This window comes from Mauremys mutica, chromosome 1 (genome assembly GCF_020497125.1).
Source record: "Mauremys mutica isolate MM-2020 ecotype Southern chromosome 1, ASM2049712v1, whole genome shotgun sequence".
NCBI lineage: Eukaryota > Metazoa > Chordata > Testudines > Geoemydidae > Mauremys > Mauremys mutica.
Window position 1 is genome coordinate 191866057 of NC_059072.1, and position 25329 is coordinate 191891385.

Sequence of the window (25329 nt, forward strand, 5' to 3'; positions counted from 1 at the left end):
TACAATTAGTAAACTTGCAGCCTGCTGTTTAAACCCATTCCATGTGTTTGTCATTCACTTGCTTACTTGTCCCACTCAATTTACAGCAGCTGATAATGGCCCCAAGGAAGGCGCTATAGCTGCCAGTTTTCAACTGGATTTAAGGGTGCCCATGACCTCTTTTCCAGATCTGCATTTTCCATACCGGTGGGCTGAAGTGGGAGGATGCCATAATAACCATTGAAGCAGCCCCACACAACCTGAGGGTATGTCTACACAGCAATTAAACACCTGCGGCTGGCATGGGTCAGCTAACACACACGGCTTATGTTGCAGGGCTGTAAAATAGCTGTGTAGACATTTAGGCTGGAGGCCAAGCTCTGGGACACCACAATGGGGGAGGCTCCTAGAGCCCAATATCCAGCCCAGGTGTCTACACGGCAATTTTTAGCTTTGCAGCACAAGCCTGAGTCAGCTGATGTGGGCCAACCATGGCTATGCCAGGGTCTTTTATTCCAGTGTAGACGTAACCTGAGTGTCCCTTCAGTGGGGACATCAACCAATGGTGTCTAGGGCAACTGTTTGTCAATGGAGTGGGGCAAAAATGTCCCAATCTTACTGGGGAATCAGGCATGGCATCTCATAGAAATGTGAATCACTACCAAGCTATTTATATTTGCACTTGACTTCTGTAACTTCTGCACTAATGTCCACAGACGGTATAACTTACTTAATTGCAGCAAAATTTGTGTAGTAACAAAACAATTTGAAATGATTAGCATTGAACCAGATGAATATTTTTCACTTTTGTAAATAAAACATTGTAAAATTAGACTCCTAATTTCAAATCAAATGAATTACAAAATGGCCTTGGAAATGTTATTATCTTAATCTATCATTTTGTCAAATTTTGTTTCATCGCTTTCTTTCCTTTCCTTTTAGCAATGGTTGTTCTTAGCAATCTGGAACCTAACACAACCTATGAAATCAAGGTTGCAGCTGTAAATGGAAAAGGACAAGGAGAGTATAGCAAAATTGAGATCTTTCAGACTTTACCCGTTCGTGAGTAATGCCTTTGTTTTTAAATGAAAAGTTAGTTTATTTGTACTCTTGTCAGCCTATTTTACCTCTAGTTCAGCTCATAATTTCAAAAATGATTCACTCTGAGTAAAATGCACAGTTTACAATACCACATTCCCCTAGATTGTTTCAGGAATAAAGTTTCAGCCTAATTAAACTACATCCAGTGCCTCCAGTTCTTTTTCCACAGCAGCCTCTTAAGAAAGCTCCAATACATTTCTAGCCTCTCTTCTTGATGACCTGAGAAAATCAGGCCTAAGACACTGGTTTTATTTTTACATTCACAATTGCACAATCATCCCACCCTTTTGCTCAGACAACCTGCTCCATTCTGTGGTGCAGAAAAGATATTGCACAGAGATAGTTAATAAATGCTAATAGTTTTTTCGGGGAATGTTTGAAAGAAAATATTTTCCCCAAATTTCCTGTGATTTTTTTTCAAATTTTCAATGAAAAACCAAAAGTTTAAAAATAATTTTGAGTTCAGTTTTAGAAAACAGGTTTTTTCCCCTTTTCTTGGTAGAAAATTCAGAAAAAAATTGAAAGGAAAAATTGATTACTTTAAAAAACAAAAATAATTAGAAAAACAGCATTCAAGCAATACTTTAAACAGATCTAGTATTGAAATAAAAAATTCCTGCCCTCTGAAGCATTCCAGGAGTAAGTTTCTTTTACATGGCAGTTCCCTGTTTTTTCCTGGAAGGGATCAGATACTCAGACTAAAGATATGATGGAACATGCGCCTGAGCACCAGCAGACAAAAACACAACCCTCTCCTTTTAGCAATGGCAGTACACTTGAGTCCTGTATTTATGCTCCAGTTTAAAATGTACTCTAATCAAAATTTCAGCATAAATATTCCTGTTATAGTAGAACCTCCTTGTAAGAAACAACAGGGTCAACATCAAAGGATGGGTTTATTATAAAAAATAGAGTGTGTTTGAAGTAAAATTTCATACATTTCAAGATCTTATAAAATGCTTTTCTTCAAATTCATTCTTAATAAAATGATAGTATTGTATAATCTAAAAGAGCCTCGGGTTTGCTTTGGGACAGTTTATTGCTGCTGTTTATGACAGTTTATTGTCTGTTAATAATGATTTAGATTCTACCAATGGGACTTAAGCACATGCTTTAAGTTAAGGATGTGTATAATGATTTGCTGAATAGCATGGGATTACTTACGTGCTTAAAATTAACCAGCTGCTTTTCTAAATTAGTGCCTGCATAAGGAGTCATTTCTAAAACAAGTTAAATTTGAAAGGATAAAAAGATATCAAATCACAGAGACTGAGACTATTTTTACTCTAAATCCCTTTTATTTTTAGTGTACAAATCTTTGATATATTTTGTAACAAATGTGACAGCATTGATGCCAGGATGATCATTAAGTATCATTAAGTATGTTGCAGAAATCTTGAAAACATCCTATTTGATTATGAAGGTTTTGATTAATAATATTAAGTAATCAAACAGTAGAAATAATATATATAATACTACACAAATATTAAATTTCTCTTCTTCTCCCCCCCCCCCCAATTGCTCAGGTGAGCCAAGCCCTCCATCAATTCATGGACAACCAGGCAGTGGAAAGAGCTTTAAACTTAGTATAACTAAACAGGATGATGGAGGAGCCCCCATATTGGAATATATCGTGAAATACAGAAGTGTAAGTATTCCATTAATCACTGGGGAATGTTTTGATCTATATTATTTGTTTTTAATGTTGAGAAGAGGTTTCATGGAAAACATCAATACTTTGTTTTAAAATAGATTGCTTATTACACAGCTGAAGAAAAAAGAAATTTGGAACAATTGTATATTTGAAATGTATACTAGTTATTGTTACTCCTTTTGACCTTGTTTTTAATGTCAGATTAGTATACTAAATGTGTGACTGAAAAGTCAGAACTGACAAGAAAACTTCCTGAGATTTTGTTTTATTATATGGTAAGTAAAAATGTTTGTTTTGTTTTCAAATCTAAAAAGTTTAATAAGATAGTATACTAAGTAAATGAGAGAGCACAGTATGTGATTAAAGAATATTCTGAAACAAAATAATTAGCCTTTTATGGTTGTGTTTATTTGTGGTGTTATACTTGTATAAGGGCATCCTAATGTGCAAATGCAATTTAAATCAGCTTAATTGTTCTCTAGGTTACCAGAACTACTGTTGGAAGTTGTCTTGCCATTGTGTATTTTCTACCTTTTCTACGCATTTAAAGTTTAGTGTAGAAATTCTGATCCACAGATAGATTGCAACGAGGAAGGGACTTTCATATATCATAGTAAATGTACCAGCTCTTTAAAAGGTAATTATATGATTCTGTTGGGTGGATGTCTGATTTGTAGTATTTCTTCTCAAATCTAGCAGGTTTAAACAATTCACTCCTCTTTGCCACACAGATTAACTCCTTTTCAATGATGTTTCAGTTTCATTTATGATCATCCTAATATCTTTTACTAAGTAGGTTCTACCACTTATTAACAAATTTTGCTGAATAAAGCATAGTGTTAAAAAAGATCATGATGTAAAAGGTATGGAGGATCCCCATCTACTACACTGTTTTATGTAGGAGGATGGTTAAGGTGGGCTATGAGAGTAGGGGGTTGTCTCCCTGCCGTACCAATCATAGGAATCCCCAACTGCCCCCCATTCGTTCCTTTAATGAACATCTCTTTTTAAATCCTTTTCCAAGCCATTTATCCAGTCACTGTATACCTTTCCTAGGAAGGACTGGACATCTACCACAAGGAGGCACCCACAATTAGCTTGGCTGCCTCCTCCCCACACACAGTCGGGTTCCCAGACATTGCCTAATGCCATCTTTTATATCAGTTAAAAACATGACAGCACCTAAGTCAGTCAGGTGAACCCCATGCTTCTGAAACAATGCCGCTGCCCCATATACTATACCAGGATGTGTGAAATTACTGTCCCTCCTATGGTCCCAAGGAATTTATCCACCTGCCTGTTCACATATATCCTTGCCTTGTCCACCCTGCGGGGGACTCACAACTTCCCACCAGACCCTGTGCTGAAGCATGTCTGGCCAAATTATGTTAACTCCTGGAAAAAGTTCAAGGATCAGCCTCAAGTCCTCCTTGCTCTGAGCATTAGTTCCACCCTTTTAAGTATTTCCAAATCATTTCCTCAAGATGTACCTAATTATATCTGGGGGCCGCTGACGGGCCCACACAGCATATAGCATCAGTATTAGCTGATTCCATAACATGCCCTTCCTTGCGTGCCAACTGAGTATCGCCTCATCACCAAAGGCCAGCTGTGAAACCTCAGACAACCTGGACACATGCCTATGGGCCCAAAAGACAATACTATGCCCGCAGATCCACACCACCATCTGCATGACTGGTCGTCTAATATCTGTAATGAGATTACAACAAATTAATGCTGACTTGCCACCTGAGGTCTTACATATATTAGGTACGCAACTGAATGTCAACGCCCAATTGCCTGGATTGCCTCTGCTCCCATACCTGCATAAAAGGGGGGCCTTTCCCCTTTGGCCATATAACCCTGTAGGCCTTCTAAGCCTGAACTGGGCAGATCCAGGCTCACCACCCTGCTGGAGGATCACAGATTCACCCCGGCCAAGTTGATCTGTCTTTGATCATCACAAGTGTTATATTATTGAATGCTCATGCCATTGTATATCCCACAGTTGCAAAGCCCTCCTGCGAGTCCCTACCGGATCCAGGTACTAGCTCACTGCTCCTGAAAGCACCAAAAAATGCTGTCAAGAATGCAGCCCTGAACAAGTCAGCCTCCTGTCCATTATGACATACATAGCCAAGGATCTTCACAAGATCCCTAAGTATGTAAACCATGATGGGACGATGGGAATCCACCTTGGGGCCACCGGTACACGACCACCCAGCCAAAAACCTTATAACTAAAAAAACACTGCAAGGATCAGGATAACCATTTAGCCTAATGACGAATGTAATGGCAGAAAGTTGATTCAAGATTGTGGAGAATGCCAGTTGACGGTTTTCCAACAACAGCATGTACCACAGCACTTTTTCCTCTGTAATGGGCCATATTGCTGACTGGCTTTCCTGATTCTGAAATTGCATGAACTCATTAAAACTTCTCTCACAGCCTGCCACGTGCACTGAGCAACTGATCTCCGCACCACGCTGACAACCATTCTACGGCAAGGTGCCATAGCACTAGTGGCATCTGCCTGGGTTCCCGGCTGGCTCCTGGTGCCAACTCCAAAAATCTGTGGACCTGAAAATGAGACAGGGCATGTGCTATGCCATTGTCAACCCCAGAGAAGTTATGAAGCAATGTAGTTCCCTGGAGCCTTTGCGGGGGCCAAGCCTCAAGGCAAAACACAGAAGTTGTACACAGGCAATTGGTTGGGTGGCCCTGCACTGTACCCCTGAATTCCTCTTGTGGAATTATAATCTTAACAACATGGCCAAACCTCATCCCTGACTTTAATGATTATTATTGTACATAAAAAGGATAAGAACCCGCATTAAACCCATCCCACAAATTTGACCCAACAGTCTTGCTGGGGCAGTTCCACCGGAGGCCATAGCCTATTCTTCTGCTGCTTGAAGCTAGCCTGGGGGGAAACCCAAACGTTGTCCACAGGCAATTGGCTGGATGGCCCTGCCCCTGTACCATTAATTCATTCTTGTGGAATTATTGCCTTAACAACATGGCCAAACCCCACCCTTGACTTTAATCATTATTATTGTATATAAAGGGGATAAGAACCCCCATTAAAAGAAACCCAGCACATACATTTGACCCATTGGCTTTGCTGGAGTAGTCCCACAGGAGGTCTTAGACCATTCCAATGCTTGAAGCTGTCCCCTGCACTGGCCTGCCTTCTGTCACCCACACTCTGTTCAAACAGGGCCTACCTTCAGGTGGCGTTAGTTCTACCCTGCGTCTTGTACCTCCCCTCACCATTGTGGTAGGAATGTGCTCTATGAGACCCAAAACATGGTTTGCATGCATGCCTGAACGTGCAGATGCTGCAAAAGCCACTGCATAGAGAAATGTATGCCCATAAATGTATTGCATGCTCGCCCGATGCTGTAACAGCAACTGCTGTGATTAGAGGTATGCCATTGAATGTATTGAATGTCCGCCCGAATATATTTATATATCTAACAAGGCCAGACTTCTCTCAGAGCTAAAGAATGCGGCCTTAGCAAGACACCTCTCCCATGGCTGTCCCCATGTTGGAGGAACGTAATTAGCCTGTATCAGCCATACAATACCCTGCATCTACTTACACCTGCATCTGCTTACAGGGGTGGGCCCCCCCCAGACATACTGAGACTAGCCCATGTGATTACCCCAAAAAACCCCAACAACATGATGGGGTAAGCCTCAGAGGAACCACTAGTGCCTGCAGTCCTCATCTTTGCCACATAATTTTGGTATGGGACCCTAAACCACTTCATGTAACTCTCCCCAAAGCAGATCCAAACACCTCTGCAATTGGGAACCTTTATTCATTGTTGATTTAACTCACTCCTGACTTCTGTGTGTGCCTCATCTCCTGCAATCACCTGAGTGGAATGTCCTGCAATCACCTGAGTAGAATGTCCTAGATCTGGGCAAGGCATTACACCTTGTAGGGCCTGCAAAGCTGTGGAAACAATCTCAGACACAGTAACCCTGATTACTTGTATCAAATCCTGGCTGACTGTCCCACCATCAAACGCAGTGAACTCACTTGCCTGGGTGAGTGCTTCACCTTGAGCCCCTCTTGCCCAAGCCTGATAGGCTGCCCTTTGTAATGAAAGGCACTATCCCAGGTTCCCCCAACCCTTTGCCCTTGTTGCAAGGATCCTCCTGCCCTTGGCTCACCCTGGTCCAAATCACTGTATCCAAATCCGTCCGCCCTGTGCAGGGTTTGATTCCTCCCCAGTTCCCTGTCCCATCAACACTAATTGGGAGGGAGAAGCAAAATTCCACCCCCGTTGCCTCCTGTCCATGGCAGGTAAAACCAGAAACCCTGTTCCCTAAACCTCTGTGCATCGCACAGCTGCTCTGAGAGGGGACCACACTCTCCCTCCCTCTCCTCGCCTGTATACCTAGGGACAGAATCTGACTCCCAGCTGCCTCCCTACTCAACTGCACCTCCCTTTGTGAATTCACTCTGCTATGCCTGCCTCACCCAGCCTGAACCAGGGGAAAGGGAGAATTCTCTCCCTGTTCCTCCCCGCTCCCATTGTTCTGTGTCTGCCTGGAGCCATGCTGGGACAAGGACCTGCTTCTCCATTCCAGGGCTGAAGTGGGAGGACTTTCTCCCTCTCCCTGCTCACTGCTCTGCTTCCATCTGGAGTGGAGCCGAGTTAAGCTGTAGTATCCTAGAGGACTCCTACTGAGACTTGCTGTTAGTTCCTGCCTTTCTCCTGGGACTGAAGGCGGAGGAAGGGCTTTGGTCTGTGTAAAAAGGAAGGCTCCCGGCACTATGCTGCTGCTTTTCAAACCCTGCATTCCCAAGGGATGAGTTAGCAACCACTCTGCGCCTTTTGCAGCAGTTTTCATCTCCCCACACCCCACCACCCCCATCCATAAAGCACTGTTGCCTTCACTGGGCCAGCCCAGCCCAAAAAACCTCTGCTTAAAGGTGCAGGGTGGTCATTCATTTTGTTAGCGACATTACAGTGGTCATTCATTTCCTGAGATCTTCCTTTAAAGGGAAAAGGACTTGAAAATGTGTGTTTATTTAGTTTTTACAATAGCAGGATAAAAAGTAGCTAACAGGATACTTAAAACTGTATTTCCTTTCCCAACATAGTGTCGCATACTTAAATATGGTGAGGGTGGAGGGGGGCAAATTTACCACCAGCAAAAGTAGTGAATTTGACTCAACAGGTGTAAGTTTTCTCATTGCACTTGTCTTAACTTCTGCATATGCTATGAGTGACGATACCATCTGCCATCAGCCCAGTATTACCGCACTAGGTGTAACCAGGAGGTCATTTTACCAGCACTAGAGTATAAAAGGAGAAGTATAAGTCCAGATAGACTGTCAGTGTGAAAGAAACCAGGGGCATGAAATTGTGTATTTAGATACATTAAACAGCTGATAGCTAGGACCTTATAGTATATAGAAACGAGCAAGCTGCAAGACGCTTTTTTAAGTGCTAATTTTTATTTACCTTTAGTGTTAGCTCTGTCAATGGGCAAACACATTCTTTTATAAATAGTTTTTGTCATGCATGTTTCTTACTATGTAATTTCTTGTTTGATGATAGTCCTGGAATTATACAAGTTGTAAACTTGGCATGTGAAGTGATTTTCCTGGACTAACCAAAGCCAAAGAAGATTGGTAGTTCAAAATCAATTGAGAGTGAGGTGGCAGATCTTGCAGTAATAGCCTGAGGGACTAACAGCAGTGTTTATATCACAAATCCCTAAATCTTAATTGACCTATTTAAGTGACTTGCAGTCCAGTAGGTTATAGAATATCTCAGTGGAGATGTGGGGGGAGCAATTGTCTAGAAGAGACATGCTAGTAAAAGGACTGTTAAGATATAACAGTTAAATATAGTATGTGAAGAGACATGCTGTGAGCAAAGGACTGTTAAGATATAACAGTTAAATATAGTATGTGCAGAAAGATATACAATACATGTTAAAACGTCAGGTCAAGATATGGATTTAATGCATGTACACTCTATAGAGACCTTAATTCTTCTCACTTATATGTTCTGAGATGTTCCTATGTTACTTAATTCTGGGCCTGTATCAGATAAGTTCGGAACTTTAAGTTTGTGTGTGTTGTATGTTCTTTGGTCTGCCGTTTGGCCAAAATATAATACATTCACTTAAAGCATCTGTTTTATATAATTTGTGACTAGTAAGTGTACGATATACAGTGTCATATAAACTTTTTGATTTAAATAACAATTCCAAGCTGCCACAAAACATCATTCCTACATCATTCCTGTATACTGAATACTATATAGTAATCCATCCCCAGAGAATATTTGATATTGTCCATATTGTTATGTGTATGTTTCTACATTTTTATTTTATGAAATGTCATGAAATTGTGACATACCAGGTTTTAAAAAAATCAGTGAGTCAAGAAAAAAAATTTTTTCCTCATGATTATGCAACAATGAATGAATGTTAGTAAAGAAGAAACTGCATGAAATTGTATTTAACATAAGAACCTAAGAATGGCCATACTAGGTCAGACCAAAGGTCTGTGCAGCCCCGTATCCTGTCTACTGACAGTGACCAATGCCATGTGTCCCAAAGGGAGTGAACCTAACAGGTAATGATCAAGTGATCTCTCCCTTGCCATCCATCTCCACCCTCTGACAAACAGAGGCTAGGGACACCATTCCTTATCAATCCTGGCTAATAGCCATTAATGGACTTAACTTCCATGAATTGATCTAGTTCTCTTTTAAACCTTGTTATAGTCCTAGTCTTCACAACCTCCTCAGGCAAGGAGTTCCACAGGTTGACTGTGTCCTCTGTGAAGAAGAACTTCTTTTTATTTGTTTTAAACCTGATGCCCATTGATTTCATTTGGTGGCCCCTAGTTTTTAATATTATGGGAACAAGTAAATAACTTTTCCTTATTCACTTTCTCCACACCACTCATGATTTTATATACCTCTATCATATCTCCCCTTAGTGTCCTCTTTTCCAAGCTGAAAAGTCCTAGTCTCTTTAATCTTTCCTCATATGGGACCTGTTCCAAACCCCTAATCATTTTAGTTGCCCTTCTCTGAACTTTTTCTAATGCCAATATGTCTTTTTTGAGATGAAGAGACCACATCTGTATACAGTATTCAAGATGTGGGCATACCATGGATTTATATAACAGCAATAAAATATTCTCTGTCTTACTTGCTATCCCTTTTTTAATGATTCCTAGCAGCCTGTTTGCTTTTTTGACTGCCACTGCACACTGCATGGACTTCTTTAGAGAACTATCCATGATGACTCCAAGATCTCTTTCCTGATTAGTTGTAGGTAAATTAGCCCCCATCCTATTATATGTATAATTGAGGTTATTTTTTCCAATGTGCATCACTTTACATTTATCCACATTAAATTTCATTTGCCATTTTGTTGTCAAATCACTTAATTTTGTGAGATCTTTTTGAAGTTCTTCACAGTCTGCTTTGGTCTTAAGTATCTTGAGCATCTTAAGTATCGTCTGCAAACTTTGCCACCTCACTGTTTACCCCTTTCTCCAGATCATTTATGAATAAGTTGAATAGGATTGGTCCTAGGACTGACCCTTGGGGAACACCACGAGTTACCCCTCTCCATTCTGAAAATTTACCATTTATTCCTACCAGTTCTCAGTCCATGAAAGGATATTCCCTCTTATCCTATGACAACTTAATTTATGTAAGAGGATTTGGTGAGGGACCTTGTCAAAGGCTTTCTGGAAATCTAAGTATACTATGTCCACTGGATCCCCCTTGTCCACATGTTTCTTGACCCCTTCAAAGAACTCTAATAGATTAGTAAGATACAATTTCCTGTTACAGAAACCATGTTGACTTTTGCCCAACAATTTATGTTCTTCTATGTGTCTGACAATTTTATTCTTTACTATTGTTTCAACTAATTTGCCCAGTACAGACATTAGACTTACTGCTCTGTAATTGCTGGGATCACCTCTAGAGCCCTTTTTAAATATTGGCATTACATTAGCTATTTTCCAGTCATTGGGTACAGAAGCTGATTTAAAGGACAGGTTACAAACATTTCTTGTCTATTTATTAATTTTATTTTCCAGGGGAGACCTTGCAGGTGTTCTGAGTGGAGTAGGGAACTGCGAATCAGTTCTAATATAGCACAGTCCACTCCATGTCTCCACCACTATACCAATTTGAAGTCAAAGCAAAAGAGCTGCCTTTGTTTAAGTTTTTTATCTGGTTTATATTCTGGTTTTTATAGGTATTTAAGTTTTGTTCCATGCCAACAAAAACAGATGAGCTTGGTTTTATTTCACTGATTTTAGAAGGGGTTGAGCCTACTGGGAGCATCTCTGTTTTGATAGGTTTAGTTTGTATCTAGGTGCAAAGCTAAATCTACCCAATTCTAGGTACAGATGTTAGAGGCTGGGTGAGAAATAGTAATACAGAGTCAGCTTAAAGAGCAATTTTATGCTCTGTAGTTCACAACTGCAGTTCTGGGTTCATTCTGTTAATACTTATTTGCTCAGATAAGTATTTATAACTAGATGAAACAGCAGGAGTGACAAGGTGTATCCCAGACATGTCATTACCCAATCTTATCTCATCTGTGAGGAGGGTCTGAAGTGAGCCACAGCATCTCTTCTGTATTTTTGACGGCCTTGTCACTTTGTGCAGAATATAAGTTTTTATTTTAAAAGATCATTTTTATCCTTTATCCTTTAGCCAATAAAGTCTCCCCAGTGTGAGCCATTGTACTCGTCTCTGCAGTGTGGCAGCCTGAAATAAGTGTAGTACCCCATCATCTCCATAGGATATTAACAATCAAGCCTATGATGAAAGTTTAGATAAAGTAATTGTTAACTATTTTATTGCTAGATACTTTAGCAGAAACATCCAGAAAATCTTCTCATCCTGTTTTCTTGAAGAGGATAGAAATAAAAGGGTGTCATCCATATTATCTCCCTGCTGATGAAGGATTATTCCCTATACCACTTTGCCCAGTCCAGTTTTAAACTTCCTAAATGAAGAGCCTTCCTGCACTTCCCTTTGGAGAAAATTCAACAGTTCAGTAGAGCTACTACAGGGAAGTTTTACCTGGTTTTGACCATCTAAATTTTTCTTTTCTTATTTTCTTCCATTACTCCTAGTGCTTGAAGTGAGCCTTTATGGAAAGGGTAAAGAGAGACAACAGCAATCTGGTAAATGGGAAGGAGATGAAATGAGGAAGAGAGACATGAGGGAAAAGCTAGCAAGAAAGGGGAAATGCAACATCCCCTAGGAAGAATGGAAGAGGACAGAGGGGGAACAACTAGGGGAGGAGGCCTTGAGAACATGATGACCAGCGTGTAGTGCAACTGCTTTTTCCCCACGGCAACCTCCTCCTCCATTAAAGCAGTACCTTGGAGCATTATAACCATGGATAGATATTGCTTTTGTTTGCTTTTGTCCATATTTCTCCAGTTGGGTTAAATGACTTTTTCCAATTGGATGCCTGAAGTCCTCTCCTCAACAAGAAATACAATCATAAGTTCATGATGCTTTCATCAGAATGAATGGATGCTATTTAAAGTTCTTAGTTATCTGTTGACTGCTTCCCCTCTCTGATCCCTTTTAGTCCCATTTAATTAGCTTTCCTATAACTCCCTCCAGCCTCATTACCAGCCTCTTGATCAACATCTTTGCTTGTGTGTTTAACAAGTATATTAGATAATAAGCTGAACATCAGTTGACAGGTTTTCCTTCTTTGGGAGCAGTGTTTTACAATCGCTTATTTGATACTAGGGATCAGTTCCTTCATTATTAATATTTCTACAAAGACTCTTGCTAAGACTGCGGAAAGTCTTCATAAAAGATCACAGCAGAGCCATCTGGTCTAGGGCATTTTTCCATTTGTATTATGTAAATTGCCTGTTCTACTACTGTCAGTTTTTGCATCAGAGAATTGTTCTGTTTCATAAACTTTCATAAACTTAACCGAGTAATTCTGAAGCACAAATCTTTCTGTTACATACTGCAGAGTATAAAATTGTGAATCCAAATTTTGCAACACTTCTGGGTTATTGTTTTAGGCCCAAATCCTCACCTACTGCTGTAAGTCTAAGTAGGCAGGCTTATTTTAAGGGGGTTTCCATAGCAATTTGGAAGGGAGAAATCCTCCTCCAGGCCACAGAATGCCTGTGGATTTGAAAAGAAAAAATATGTTAAGCTAACAAAGCTTTTCCCTGACACCCCTGGTCGCATTATAGTTGGGAATTAGAATCAAGTAATGACATATCAAACTTCCTTGGGGTCCTTTGAATTTTCCTCCTGGTTTTTGAGCTTTTATGGTGCATTCAGGTCACATTTCTAAGCTTTAATCTGTAACCATGAGGACCAGGAACTTTTTATTTTTTGTCCACTGAAAGCTGAGATTCTCACATCATCACCAGGAGGTGGGGCTATATGAGGAGCATCAACTATTGCAAGGCACGATAAAAATGTCAGAGTTGGCAAACAGTGCAGCTCCCCGGACTTCAATGGAGCTTTGCCAATTCACACCAACAGGGAATTTGGCCTATTGAATTTTTGAGCCATCTCCAGTAAGCAACAGCCTACATAGCTGCTGGTCCAATAACCATAGGCCTCTCATCCTTATTCTGCAAGGCTTGTTCCTAATGAGTTCTCAGACCCTGCTTCCTTGGCGGCATATTGTCTTGCCAGTTTCCAACAAGAGCAAGAAAACGATAGAAGAAACTAATACATCAATATTAAAACAGGAATTGTTTAAATCTCTTTGTAGAGCATTCATGCCTACCTGCAGTCCCCAGCTGCCTGAAACAAGTGTGAGTCACCCACCAATAGTAGTTTCAAAGATGCTGCTAACCAAATATTGTGTTATATCTTAATAGTCCTTTACTCATTTTACTAGCATGTCTCTTCTAGACAATTGATTTTTTCCCCCTCTCATCACTACATCTCAATTGACCAGTAGGCATTTAGGAGTCTCAGGGATAGTCTACACTTACCGGGGACCAACGAGTTGTGATCGATGCATCGGTGGTTGATTTAACAAGTCTAGTGAAGACCCACTACATCGACCACAGATCACGCTCCCATGGGCTCCTGTACTCCACTGGATCCAGAAGAATAGGGAGAGTCGATGGGAGAGCATCTCCCCTTGACATCACGTAGTGTGACCCCCTGGTAAGTAGATCTAAGCTAAGTCAATTTGAGTTGCACTATTCATGTAACTCAAATAGCATAGTTTGGATCGAATTTCCTCTGTAATGAGGACAAGGCCTAAGTCAGTCAATTAGAATTAGATTCCTAGGTGTTTTTCATAAACTCATTAGGAGCTTATCTGTAGGCACCAAAATGCCTTTAAAAATATGACCCTTAGACATTTTTGAAAAATTTACCATTTGGCTTCATACCTGTCTGTAAAGCACTTAGTAAGGAGTTGGCATTATACATATAGTGAATAATATTCTTTGGTCTATGACTTTGTGTGAGGTTTGTTTCAGCAAAGAGATTATACTTTGAAAAAAAAACACCTCATTCCATAAGCCTTAAAATTAATGGAACTCAGCATTCTGTTCTCCTAGACAGCTTTGAAAATCTCAGTCATAATAGTGCCCAGTGACCAGGCTTACAACATCTGTGATCTACTTAATAAGCAGTATTACAGAAAACAAAACAAAAAACACAAGTGCAATCTCTGAAGCTACTGCTGTTCTAACTGTAACGTCTGAAGATTTACATTTCTTGATGTATATTAGAGACGAAACTGCTAATAGTAGTACTAATAGGAGGCCTTTGTACCTAAAGGAACAGATTTTAGATTGCAAGTCCTTGCTTTAAAGGAGCTTCTTGTCTTTTATGTGTTGGTAAAGCACTGTGTACAGCATTCTATAAATAATAATTAGCATTATAATAACAAGAAAAGCCTAATGAGGTAGAAATCTTTCTTTATGGTTCTGTTTTCCTGCTTCTAAAGTAATCAATTAAAAGGGCTTAGCATAAACAGGGAGATTTATAGAAACAGTAAGTGGGTTTCCCACATACATGCACACACACTCTAGCAAATAAATTAGCCTGAGCATATTGCTCAGTACTATCGTGAATAAGGACTCTTGAAAATTCATATGAGATATCAGTGATAGTGAAGGAATTTTCTACTCTTCTTTTTGTCTGTTTACATAAGATGCCACTGGTGGGCTCTGAACACAGGGTGTATCTGTGTTGAGGGAAAGATGAGGTAGCAAAGCTTGATGGAATCCCAGGCAGCTCACTCGCCCAATTTTGCCTTTATTCTAATTGTTTCAAATTTGTATTAGCAACATACTGCTAAATTTTTCTCACATAATGTCCTTGAGTTCAGTCTTTGGATTTCTTCTTTTGGAAAGAATATACCTGTCACAGGGTACACTCACGACTAGGGTGCGTCCTTGTGACCACATCTGGGGATTTGCTGCACTTAGGTCTGATGCCTTTTTCCTCGCCCTGTGGTCTCTCTGTTTCTCTGAGACTCAGGGTGCTCCTTCTTTGTGACACAGCCCTTTGGCCAGGTCACTATAGTCCTCCCCTTTCAGGGTATCAAAGTCCCACTGGATCAGCAGCCCAATTGCCTTTCCAGTCAGCCCTACAGTCCACGGCCAGGTCCATTGCTTCTTTTCTAGTGGCTGGTAGGGGAATCCAGGCCTGCCTACTACTGCGTGCTCAAGTCCAGGGACCCTATATCTGGTAACTGTGGTCTGCCAGCTCCTTCTGCTACTTTCCTGGACTGCTTGCAACATTCTTCTTGATATTCTGGACCTCCTCTGAGTTTACTGACCCAGACTCCCTAATCACAGGAAGTAACTGCGGACCACTGAACTCTGTAGCACAGACACACCTCTTTATTCTCAGGGGATGATTGCAGCCTACTTTCCCTACAATGCCTTTCTGCTGACAACTTCCTGGCTTTATACCAGCCCTGTCTACTCAGCTGGGTTCTATCTTCGGTGATCTTAAAAATCCCTGGTTCTTCCTCAGTTGCAGACTATCAAGTTAATTAACCCCACTTAACCTGCTCTGCCTTGTTCTTCCTCAGTTGCAGCCTATCAAGATAATTAACCTCACTTAACCTCCCATGCCTTGTGTGGGGTGGATATCCCATTGCAATGCCTTTATATCTGGGTTTCTGCTGCTACATGGGCTTTAGAGAGTAGAGACAGGATTTGGCCCTTAGCCCTTGTGCTTATTCATGTACTTATTCAATTTTGAAATCAGCTCCACAGAGCATGGATCATGTTACCATAGAGCACAGATATAGACTTTAGGAAAAAGACCTACAGCCCATGCACTTGCATATATATAATAATATATAATATATATTATATATATGCAATATATATATAAAATATAATAATTCTATAAGCATATACGAACATAATGTGCTGTGATTCCTATAGCTATACACTAAGATCACCAAAATTTCATTATGTATTACATACAAAAACTATGTTAAAAATGTTAAGGTTACAAAGTCAAACACTCAAAAGATAGGAAATGCCAGAATTAAGATTGCCTGTGAATCTTAATTCAGCCCCTCTGTGTGTATATATATATTATTTTACAGTCTTTAACTACATAATCACATGCTATTTTTCCACAGGACCCCAGCCTCTTTCAGTTCACATGATGGACCTGTTCTGGGTATGGATGAGGGTTCTGTAGTGAAAGAGGCTGTTGCTTGTAGGACTTCTGCCTCATTCATTGCAGAAATTGGAAGGTGTGTAGTGAATGAGGTAGGGGATTGCAAGAAGAGAAAGGATGGTGTTCTGGTTAAGGAAGTTGAATGCAGCCCTGGGAATTGTATTCTATCCCTGCCTCTGCCACAGGGTGTCTGTGTGATGCTGGGCAAGTCACTTAAACCAAACTTTTTATAGATGGTAACTAAATGCATTTTCCCTTTTTTCTGGGTACCCACCCTGAGACCCTGGTGTCTGACTTTCAGAAGTGCTGAGCACACACATCTGCAAGTCATTAGGAGCTTTGAACATATAACATACTATATATAATGCTATTTTTTTGACTTTTCAGGGCTTAACTTTGCAGTCATAACATTATTTTAACATAGTTTATTGGGTGTAATTTCCTAGGTTTTTTTAAAACAACCACTAAAAAACAGAAATGCTAACACATAGTGTCATATTGACTCTCACATCATTCATTGGCAGGGTTTAAAATTTTAGATCCACCAGACAGATCCCCTGCCACTTCACTAATGGAGTAATTAAAGCAGTGTAGTTTGTCACTCTGTGTGTAGAACAGTGATTAACTGGGGATTAGGACAAATGTTGCCAGTGGGTTTCACAGATATCAGCTGACATCCGCAGATAGTTGGGATTCAGGAAAGTTGAGTTCTGTTTCAGGTTCTGGAGAGTGCTTTACTGGACTCAGACACTTCTGTCCCTTTTCTCCCAAGCCTAACTCAGTCTGCCCCTACCCTCCCAATACATCCATGTCCCAATCTTATCTCTCTCCCCACCACCTTGTCCGAGTCCCAATCACCTTCTGTAACTAATCTCAGTCCATCTCTGGGCTCCCTATCTGGGTCCCAGTCTTTCCTCCTCTCTTGCTCCCAGTCCTAGTCTCCCTCCCCTCCCCCCAAAACTCATCATTTCAGTATCATTCTCAGGCTCCTTGTCCTAGTTTTCTTGCCCAACTAGCCCCAGTCTTCTGGCTCCCTATACTCTTCATCTGGTCCCTCTCCCAGCATACGATCCAAGTCTCCTTGTCTTAATCTCTCCTGCCGCTATACTCGGCTCCTCATTTGATCCCACTGATCCCACCCAACTCTTTGTTTCCAGTCTCAGTCTCCTTGCCCAGCCAGTTCATTTCTACCTCAGCCCCACTGGCTCCTTGTAACTTTGGGCACCACTTCTAGTGCTGCGTAAAATATACCAATACAATGGGTTTATATATTTATTTTTTTATTTTTTATGTGTGTACCTTAAGATCTCAAAATAATATGTTTATATATCTATCTTTTAAACATAATATATTTTCTGTCAAATAAGTCACTGATGAGGACCTTACGTACATGTTTAGCTTCAATAAAAATAAGGTAGTTTTAAATGATTATTTAATTACATGTAATTAAATTAGATGTTCCATGTGAAAGTTAATAACCATGAAAGGTTTGAATTCAGAAAACTATCAAATATACTGTATATGATATAATATATCCTACAGGATGTTATAAATGAGTTCATAAGCTACTTGAGTGGGATATGCTGTTTGCTTCAGTGTTAACATAGGACCACTGAATTTCCATCATTGTTCAGAGTTCTGCACGGAGACTATGACAGAGGCAGTCACAACTATGTTTTTATGAGCATTTATTTATTGCATTTGGTAACTGGTCAACTTTGTTTATATTGGGAATTTTCTTTTAAAAATTGATTATAATAAAAATCATTGAAACTTTGTTTATTCTAAATGAAGCAGTTTTGTACCTTTACAAGAACATATAACTTGTGATTCTTCTGTGCTTTGAAACGGGCATCAGTACTTGTACAAAATACAAATTTATAACAAAATTTTCAAACTCAGGTGCCTAATGATGTATTCTTAAACCTATATTTAGGGACCAAATTAAAAAAATGTCCTAATTTCAGAGGAGCTGATTACCTACGACTCATATTGAAGGCAAAATGGACTGTGAGAACTCATAACCTTTGAAAAAATTTTGGGGCTTAATTGAGGTTGTGCAACCTTAACAATTTTGGCTTTAGTATATGAATTTGTGATTATTTAAACTAATATTTGCATCTTTACAGAAAGATAAGGAAGACCAGTGGCTAGAGAAAAAAGTACAGGGTAGCAGAGACCACATAATCTTAGAGCATCTGCAATGGACCATGGGTTATGAAGTGCAAATTACTGCTGCCAATAGACTGGGTTATTCTGAACCAACATTGTATGAGTTCACCATGCCAGCAAAGCCCAACATTATTACTGGTAAGTTAATTTTAAAATATAGTCTAATATTGAACTGGTTGTTTTCTGCTGATAGTATTTAACATGTGTGCTCTTTGATTATTGCTGCAATCTCTGAATTTAAGCTTATTGAGAATTGAAAACCTTTTTAACTGCCTAGACTTGACATCCCAGTACTCTTTATTGTCAGCACAGGTTGGATTTATAACCCCTAAACTGGAGGAGATTGTTGTTGTTATTTATATTACTGTAGGGCCTAGGATCCCTAGTCATGGGCCAGGACCCCATTTTGCTATGCATTGTACACACACAACAAAAAGACGGTCCCTGCCCGAAATGACTTTCAGTCAAAGTTCCTTTCCTTTTGCTACTATTGGTGTTAGTAAAGTCATCCATAATTGCAGAAGAAACAGAACCTCAAATTCAGTTACTGGCAGTTAATAAGAGAGACTGTTATTCAGAAATGCACTTGCTGTATCCTTGTAAGTTTTTTTTTAAATGGTTTATGTTGTCTGTTGTAAATCTTTTCATGTGTTGGTATCCTGAGGTTCAGGCCAAGTCAATGGCACTACTCATGCTTCAAATTAAGCATGGTTTTAAGGGCTCTGCTTGGGCAGGTTGCATATTCAGCACCTTGCAAGATCAAAGCTTTAAATAGGGCTGTTTTGATTTAATCTTTTTAGTTCCTCTTTAAGGAACTTAGTGTATAAACTTCTAAAGTTCCAACTCTTCAAACGTGACTATTCCTATAAATAAAGTTGCTCACATGCATATGTGCTTATGTAATTTGGTGTTAACAGTTTTTAAAAAGCAAAAATACACAGTAGTTCAGGGCTAGTGGTGTTTCAGTTATTAACTTCTTGAGGGTTAAAATGTAACCTTTAAAAAAATATTTCAGACTGAAATTTGAGGCACAACTTACCGATTCCCATTTTCAGCAACAGTCTAATTTGATTCATTTAATTTACGCAATGGACAGAAATTAGTTTTTAGGATTTTCAGATGTTTTCTGATCTGCTATCACTAAAGCACATCTTAATTTTAGAACTATGAGTTTTCAAGGTTTTAGTTCAGGTTATGGCAGTAACATTTAAATTTAAAAATCAAGTGCTAAACTGTTGCAGCATCTAATTTTCACAGAGGTTTTATGTATGATATAAATTACACGGATAATGTATTACACTAAAATTTAAAACTTGCCAAATATATATCAAAGCCAATGGAAAAAAAGGAGAAAAGTAATACCATATAAATATGTGTATTTTCTATGGAGTCTGACTGTACGAACAGCTCGGGTTTCACTAGTGTTGATTCCAAATGACCTATACATTTGATGTATCACTGGAAATATTTCAAATAATTAACAATTTTTTTTTCTCCTGTTATCTTATCAGCTGCTAAAAAACAATCAATCTGCTACATTGTTAGTGGATTTTTTTAGAAAACATTTTCAAGAGAAGTGTCTTAGGCATCTATGTGAATGGCTTTTCCCATATTATCAGAAATGATCCATTGTTATTAAAAGTGCTATTTCTGGAATGTATATACAGTTAAGAAGCATGTCACATAACTTAGTAAGAATAGTTTAGGATCAAATCAAGCCCTGGTGTAAGCAGGGTGTTGGTTTGTGCCCTTGGTCGGTATAAATCGGTGGAAATTTGTTTGGGTCTTGACAGGGGCTCAGTTCCCTCACAGTTTAATCTACTTCTGTTTGATCCTGCAGTGAAAGGGGATGCCTTATGCCATCAATCTGTTTGCCACAGAAACATTGTGGTGTCACAGTTAAGCATTAGGGTTTCACCTCAGGACAAAACAGAGAAGGAGATGTGGGCTGTAAGGAAAAAAGATTTGCTCTAGCAATTATTTTGGGGAAGTTCTATGCAGAAGGTCAGACTAGACGATCACAATAGTCCCTTCTGGCCTTGCTCATATGACTCTACGAAAAAGCTTTCATCTCAATGAAAAAACTTTTGCAAGTAGAAAATGTGATCGAACCTTGTGAAAAACAGAAGAAAGGCAAACCAATTTCCTTTATATGTTTGATATATTTGGAATTGTTTAACAGTATGAAAGTTTCACCTTAATGCTTCTTAGATATAGATATATCTAATGACACATAAGCTTACCCATTTACAATTGTTTATAATTGTTTAAAATAATAAATAATTGCAACAGCTGACGCAAACACAAAATACCTGCACGTGTGGTAACAAAGCTCTATACTTGTGTATAAAAGGCAATTCAGGTAACCAACATCTAAATGGAGATGGAGCATTTTTCATTTTATGCACATGCTTTGGCAACTATTTGAACACGTAGCATATAGTCCTTTAGATATGGGTAATTACTTCAGTTATGATTATGCAACTAATTAGTTTCCTTGACAACTACTTTTGCAAAGCATAAAGTGGGTGTGAAATTAACATCCTATAGGAATTCTGTAGAACCTTTTTTATATTATCTGAATATATTGCCAGAAGATTCTCAAACTCTATAAAGCATTCACTGTAGCTATCTGGGAGCCCATCCTCCAGTACAAGGTGCTACCTAGTTTTGAAATGTGTGTCTTGTGTGTGTGTGTTTTGTTTTTAATCCCTGTGACACTAACAGTAAAGCAACGTTTTGGAACTTCAACCCTGATCCCTACACAAACTTACATGCATTCTTAACTTCAAGCAGATGAATAATCTTTAACTTCAGTGGATCTGCTCACATCTAGGAGAAAAATGGCTAGCAGCTTTGTCAGCTTTTTTTTTTTTTATGTATCAATTTTTTTACTGTACCAGTTTCAGGAGTAAGTTTTATTTTAAATGCTACCCCCAATGTTGATGTGCTGTATTAACAGCCTTGGAACAGTCACAATCTCTGTGCAGTTCCCACAAACAGAATGACCTTTGCTGTCAGTGTTGAGCATCTTGCTTACCCTTTTGAACAAATGGCTGTCAGTTGTGCTAAAGCACCTTCACTCATCCTGACCAAAGTCATTTAGTGATGGGCAAAGATGGAAAATCTATTTAATATGTGATATTTTCTCTGATTTTCACACTGTGCCCAATAGCAGCTAAGATGTCAGTGTTCATCATGCCAAACAGATACTTTATATCATCAGTATTGACTAGAAATGACAGCTTTATGAGATCTAAAGGTTCATCTCGAAGGGAATGTATTACAACGTATTTTTCTATTGATGCAACAGATTTTTTTATATTAACAGAGTTAGGAAGTCAATATGAATATAATAGCCCCTTTTTCCATCCGAGTCCAAGACATTTGTGTTGGCACTTTTCTGGCCCCACAGATAAGCGTGTCTTGAGGTTTTCTGCTTCAGATGTAGTTTAAAACTCTTAATAAAACATAAAAAAATCACAGAAATAATTCCCCCAAGTGGATGCTGACAATCCTGGGAACTTCTCATATCCATTAAAGCCTTCTCTGCAGATTTCTAGCAGATTTTAAATCACTCCTTCCATTTAACACCACAATGTCAAAAGTCACAAATGTAATGTCATGCAGGGACTCAACCTACAGAAAAGCCCAAGAAGGTGATTTTGGGGGAAGAAAATATTCAAAATACAAAAAATGGTAGGTTGTTTTTTATTTTGTTTTACTCAGTTCATTTAAACATCTGTCTTATTTTTTTGCCAAGGAAGTTGACAGTGTTCATGGGAGGATTTCCATTCTCCAGTGATGCCTACCTGATTTAGTTACCCTCCTGGCCTTTCTTCTAGGTTCCCAGTTACAGGCCTTAATCTGCCTCCATGAAAACCATGCTACAGTCCTATCTCTTTTTATATCATTGCCAGTAACAAATATTTTTCAGGCCATGTTAGGCCCTTAGCTATATGCATTTAACCCCATTTTCTTTCAGTTATGTGCTCAGTGATCTACATGCAAACACATTGCCCTCACTGGGTTTGCTCCTGTGGTCCAGTAGCTAAATCCTATTAAACAATTCTGTAGATAATTAACATGAAGGAACAGAATACAGTTCAGCCTTTCTGAATTGTATTGGGTCTTCAGTGCTGCCAGCAACCAAAAAGTAGTAAAAACTTACTTTAGTCAATAATGAGCATGTGTAACTCAAGATACACTGAGGAAGGAGCTCTGTTGAATGAAACTATGCTATTTTCAGAATGGGACCACTTTTTAAACAATACATTCAGCTAAGTAGTATCAATGTCAGCTGCTGGTTTCCAGTTCTTATTCTTGTTTCCAGGGAAATGTATGTTTCATCAGTAAAAATAAAGTAATAAGTTTTTAAATACTTATGTGTTTTTGCCCCGCCCATCCCTTCCCATGGAACTAAGCTGTAAAGGATATCAGTGACAGCATTAGCTAAGAATAAGAGTCCTTACTTGTAGCTATCAAGTAATAGCTGCCTGCTTATAACTCCAGTAAAAGGACAGTAGAATCCTATAGTATTTCAATTTGAAGGGAATTTTTTTAATGCAAAAATATTTTAACAGGATGTCTTCAACCATTATTTTTTCTCCCCAGAATGAGCACAATGATCTTTTGGAGGGCAATTTGCTAAAAAATTCTGACCATTGCATGTAAGCCTACAGATATGCACATCATCAATTTTCGTTATAATAAATTAGATCTCTCTTCATATCAGGGGCGGCTCTAGCAATTTCGCCGCCCCAAGCACGGCGGCATGCCGCGGGGGGTGCTCTGGCAGTCGCCAGTCCCGCGGCTCCGGTGGACCTCCTGCAGACGTGCCTGCGGGAGGTCCACCAGAGCTGCCTGCTGCCCTCCCAGCGACAGGCAGAGCGCCCTCCGCGGCATGCCGCCCCAAGCACGCGCTTGGCGCGCTGGGGTCTCGAGCTGGCCCTGCTTCATATAATGCTGATTTTATAAAGAAAGCTGAAATTTAAGAAGCCTTTAGTTATGATTGCTGATGTATATTTTGGTCCCAGATGCCACATTGTTAATGTTTTACTAAGAATTTATTTAAATGGAGCATGGTGCATTGGTGTCAGCCAGTTCAAAATGTTTGAGGAGAGAAAAATAAATTATTTACCTGTAATTCAACCCCATTTGGCTGGATTTCTACACTTAGGTTTCATGCTTCTAGCCCAAGACAGGTGGGAACTCCCATAATTCTCAAAGGTTTTTAGACCTGCCTATTCCCCCAAACCAACTGCCTGTGCCTTAGTGCCACCTGGAACATAGTATTGTATTGCACAGGAAGACAATTGTTCCTTAATCTCTAAGAAAAATGTATGTCATATATTGTGGAGATGCTGGTCGTGGCTCCATGGTTGAATTGAGATTTGCATTTGAAGCAGGGATTCAACTACTTTGTTACCTATGAAGAATAGAGTATCTTCCTCAAAATTACAGTACCTACTCTTTGAATGTAGAATAAATTATCTGAAAATTTAGAAGTTAATCTGTTAACCAGATTGAGTAAATATTAATTTTAAAATGGGTCATGTATGAAATTTAGTGCCCTGAACCTGACCTTTCTTTGTCCATTATGATCTTAATAATGCGATCATACAGAATTTGTAAACTTCCCAGACAGTTAAAACTCATTGAAAATTGTGCATATGCTATGTTTGATTATTTTTTTTAGTGCCAATAAATTCAACCTCACTTCATCAGTCCTAGTTTCAAGGCTGCAACTTTTCTGGACGCTGGGGCTGAGAATCTGTTTCAGGTCAGAGGCCTACAAAGCACCCTGAACTAGCTAGTGTCTCACATGGAGGTCTCAATTGAACTAAGGTACTCCAGTGTTAATTAGAACCCTTGGGTGATATTTCCAAGATAGAAAGATTCTCCAGTGCATCCATGAAGGCCGTTTCAGCCCTTACTCATTTCTCTTCAGTCATACCTAGAAGAAAGAACAAAAGACAATTCATCATAAAGGAAGCATTGAAGGTATCAATGCTCTCTGAAACAGTAAATCTGTAAGCAGCCATCCATATTGGTTTATCTAATACAAGGCAGAACAAACTCCACAGCTTTACCAAATTACCTAAAACCAATTATCAGTAGTTTGATAGATGAGTTGATCCCAAAGTCAGAAGGTTAGGAAAAAATTAGTTACTCTAAAAACTTGCACCAGGTCCCTGAGAATCTTTCAGAGAACATGGCACACACATACAAAGCATAATCCTAAACAAATCTGTAGTCCACTGGAGAAGCAGAGAGCTAGAAATAGCAACATTGGTGCATTTCCAGTCAGAAGCTTCTTTTGTCAACCACAATCAGAAGACAGCTGAAGGGGAGCAGAATAGTGTAGAGCAGTGACTCCCAAACTTGTTCCGCCACTCGTGCAGGGAAAGCCCCTGGCAGGCCAGGTTGGGTTGTTTACCTGCTGTGGCCACAGGTTCAGCCGATCGCGGCTCCCACTGGCCGCGGTTCACTGTTCCAGGCCAATGGGAGCTGTTGGAAGCGGCGACCAGTATGTGCCTAGGCCCGCGCTGCTTCCAACAGCTCCCATTGGCCTGGAACAGCAATCCGTGGCCAGTGGGAGCGGCGATTGGCTGAACCTGCGGACGCGGCAGGTAAACAAACCGGCCTGGCCCACCAGGGGCTTTCCCTGCACAAGTGGCGGAACAAATTTGGGAACCACTGGTATAGAGGACAGTGAGACCTTAAAGAGCTAGATGAATTCATACC

At 39.7% G+C, this 25329-nt stretch overlaps 1 protein-coding gene across 1 annotated transcript in view; it reads left to right on the plus strand.

Annotated features, from left to right (window-relative positions):
* NCAM2 (neural cell adhesion molecule 2) overlaps positions 1 to 25329 on the plus strand; it is a 262107-nt gene that overhangs the window by 186058 nt on the left and 50720 nt on the right. The window contains exons 14-16 of the mRNA XM_044996057.1: positions 922 to 1041; positions 2607 to 2728; positions 18540 to 18720. Coding sequence (XP_044851992.1) covers positions 922 to 1041; positions 2607 to 2728; positions 18540 to 18720 — 423 coding nt within the window. The remainder of the gene's footprint in view (positions 1 to 921; positions 1042 to 2606; positions 2729 to 18539; positions 18721 to 25329) is intronic.